At 54.0% G+C, this 1,727-nt stretch overlaps 1 protein-coding gene across 1 annotated transcript; it reads left to right on the forward strand.

Annotated features, from left to right (window-relative positions):
* Positions 1–631: 631 nt before the first annotated feature.
* PPTG_03609 (hypothetical protein) lies at positions 632–1,150 on the forward strand (the record flags this gene model as incomplete). Its single annotated transcript, XM_008896285.1, has 1 exon — positions 632–1,150. The coding sequence occupies one exon, from the start codon at positions 632–634 to the stop codon at positions 1,148–1,150; it is 519 nt and encodes a 172-aa protein (XP_008894533.1).
* Positions 1,151–1,727: the final 577 nt, after the last annotated feature.

Here is a 1,727-nt window from a genome sequence, read left to right on the forward strand (position 1 = left end):
TATTCCTTTAAGTCCTAGCGGTCCACTACCTTCTACCCGTCCCATGATTGCTCAAACTGGTCCTTTGTGGTACCCATAAATGGGTACAAATCAGTCGATCTACTACCACTTGGAGCCGGGTTTATCGGAATGATTGCACCATATCGGACTAGATCGGCTATCAAGTATCGCAATGATTGCACCTTATCGATCCAGAATGACGGTGCCTGCAGAATTATGGGTCGAGTCAAATGGTGGTTCGAGTCAACATGATGGTTCGAGTCAAAATGATGGTTCTGGTTGCGCACCTGAAGTAGGCGACCCCTCGCAGCTGATTGGTCCATTTCCATCCGTCTCACATTCTCCAAATTTCTCAAGCGATCGCTATTGCCCTTCACAACGCAGACGAAGCCGGCAGGACGCCCTGGTGCCTGGCGTACGATATGACAGGTCAGCCCCTCTGGTACGGCCCAGCTGAAGTTCGAGACGTCCATCGTGCCCACCGGCGGTTCTGTATGACCCACCGGCGTGCTTTCTGGAAGTGGGCGTTCCATGTCCCACTCGAATCAAGTTCAGCCCAGTCCAATCGTCGCAAGCTGAAAATGCGAGCGGTTCTCGCTCGCCTGTCCTTTACAAGCCTCTGTGTCAAAACATGGGGGCTTCTACGCGTTCCTCGAGAAGCTGGAGAAACGCACGGAAATGTTCTGACTCAAGAGGCCAGCCAGGCAAGTCCCCACGCGGAGGTCGTCAACCCCAAGGCCCTATCGCCGAGGACTTCGCTGTCCTCAACGACAAGGATAAGGCCAGATACGAGGCGACGTTCGAGAACGCCCTGGACACTGCGAAGGTGGACGCCTATGGGTACCCGCAGGTACTCTCTGTTTTTGATCAGCCAACTCCGTTTAACCTCATCGTTCCACTCAGTTCCTCATCTTTCTTCTCGCAGTTACTCTTCAGGCTCCCTTTTAGTCGTATCCTCTTTTGGCACGCCGACAACGCGTTTCATTTCCGTAGGTTCCGTCCGCCTTTAACGATCAGCCCGACACTGTTCCAAAGAGGCGAGTCCCACCTCGTTCCAAAATCACCAACTCTAAAGTACTCCGCAAGGATACGACACGAAGTCTTCCCAATATGCACGCAATTACGTGTTATGGAACTCGCAAGTCCCTAAACACGCCCCTCAGCATAGCCATTTATGCTACGCCTGTTCCAGCTAGCCCCCGGGCAAGCTAGAACATCATCTCTTCGTCGTCCACATCCGCGTTGGCGTCCACCACCGGCGTTCCGACATAACCCCGGCAGACCTCGCTTCTTGCGATCTGCATCCTCAAACGCTCTGATTAGCGCTCCAAACTCAGGCACTAACGCCTCTCGAGCCACCCAGAACGTCTCGTACGTAGCCGTAAGTAATAGGTACTGTAGTTCACGCTTCTCGACTCTCTTAGCCACAATGTCCACAATGGGCGACGACACTCCACCGAAGGCTGTTTTCTCCCCGCCAATTGATAGGCGTTCCACGAAGCTAGGTCATTCATGTCCAGAGGACCCGTTCCTTCCTCGGAGTCGTCTCCTCCGACATCGCTCGGTACCTCGTCCACGAACGGTCGACTCCAGCGGCCCCGAAAGCGCTTCAAGCGGTTCACGTTTATCGTAACAATCTTGTTCGGATGAGCCAGGATCGCGATCTTGTAGGCGTTCTCCCGGACCAAGCCGACAACATGGTATGGACCATGCCAGGAAAACGCCAG

Source organism: Phytophthora parasitica, assembly GCF_000247585.1.
Source record: "Phytophthora parasitica INRA-310 unplaced genomic scaffold supercont2.4, whole genome shotgun sequence".
Classification (NCBI taxonomy): Eukaryota; Oomycota; class Peronosporomycetes; order Peronosporales; family Peronosporaceae; genus Phytophthora; species Phytophthora nicotianae.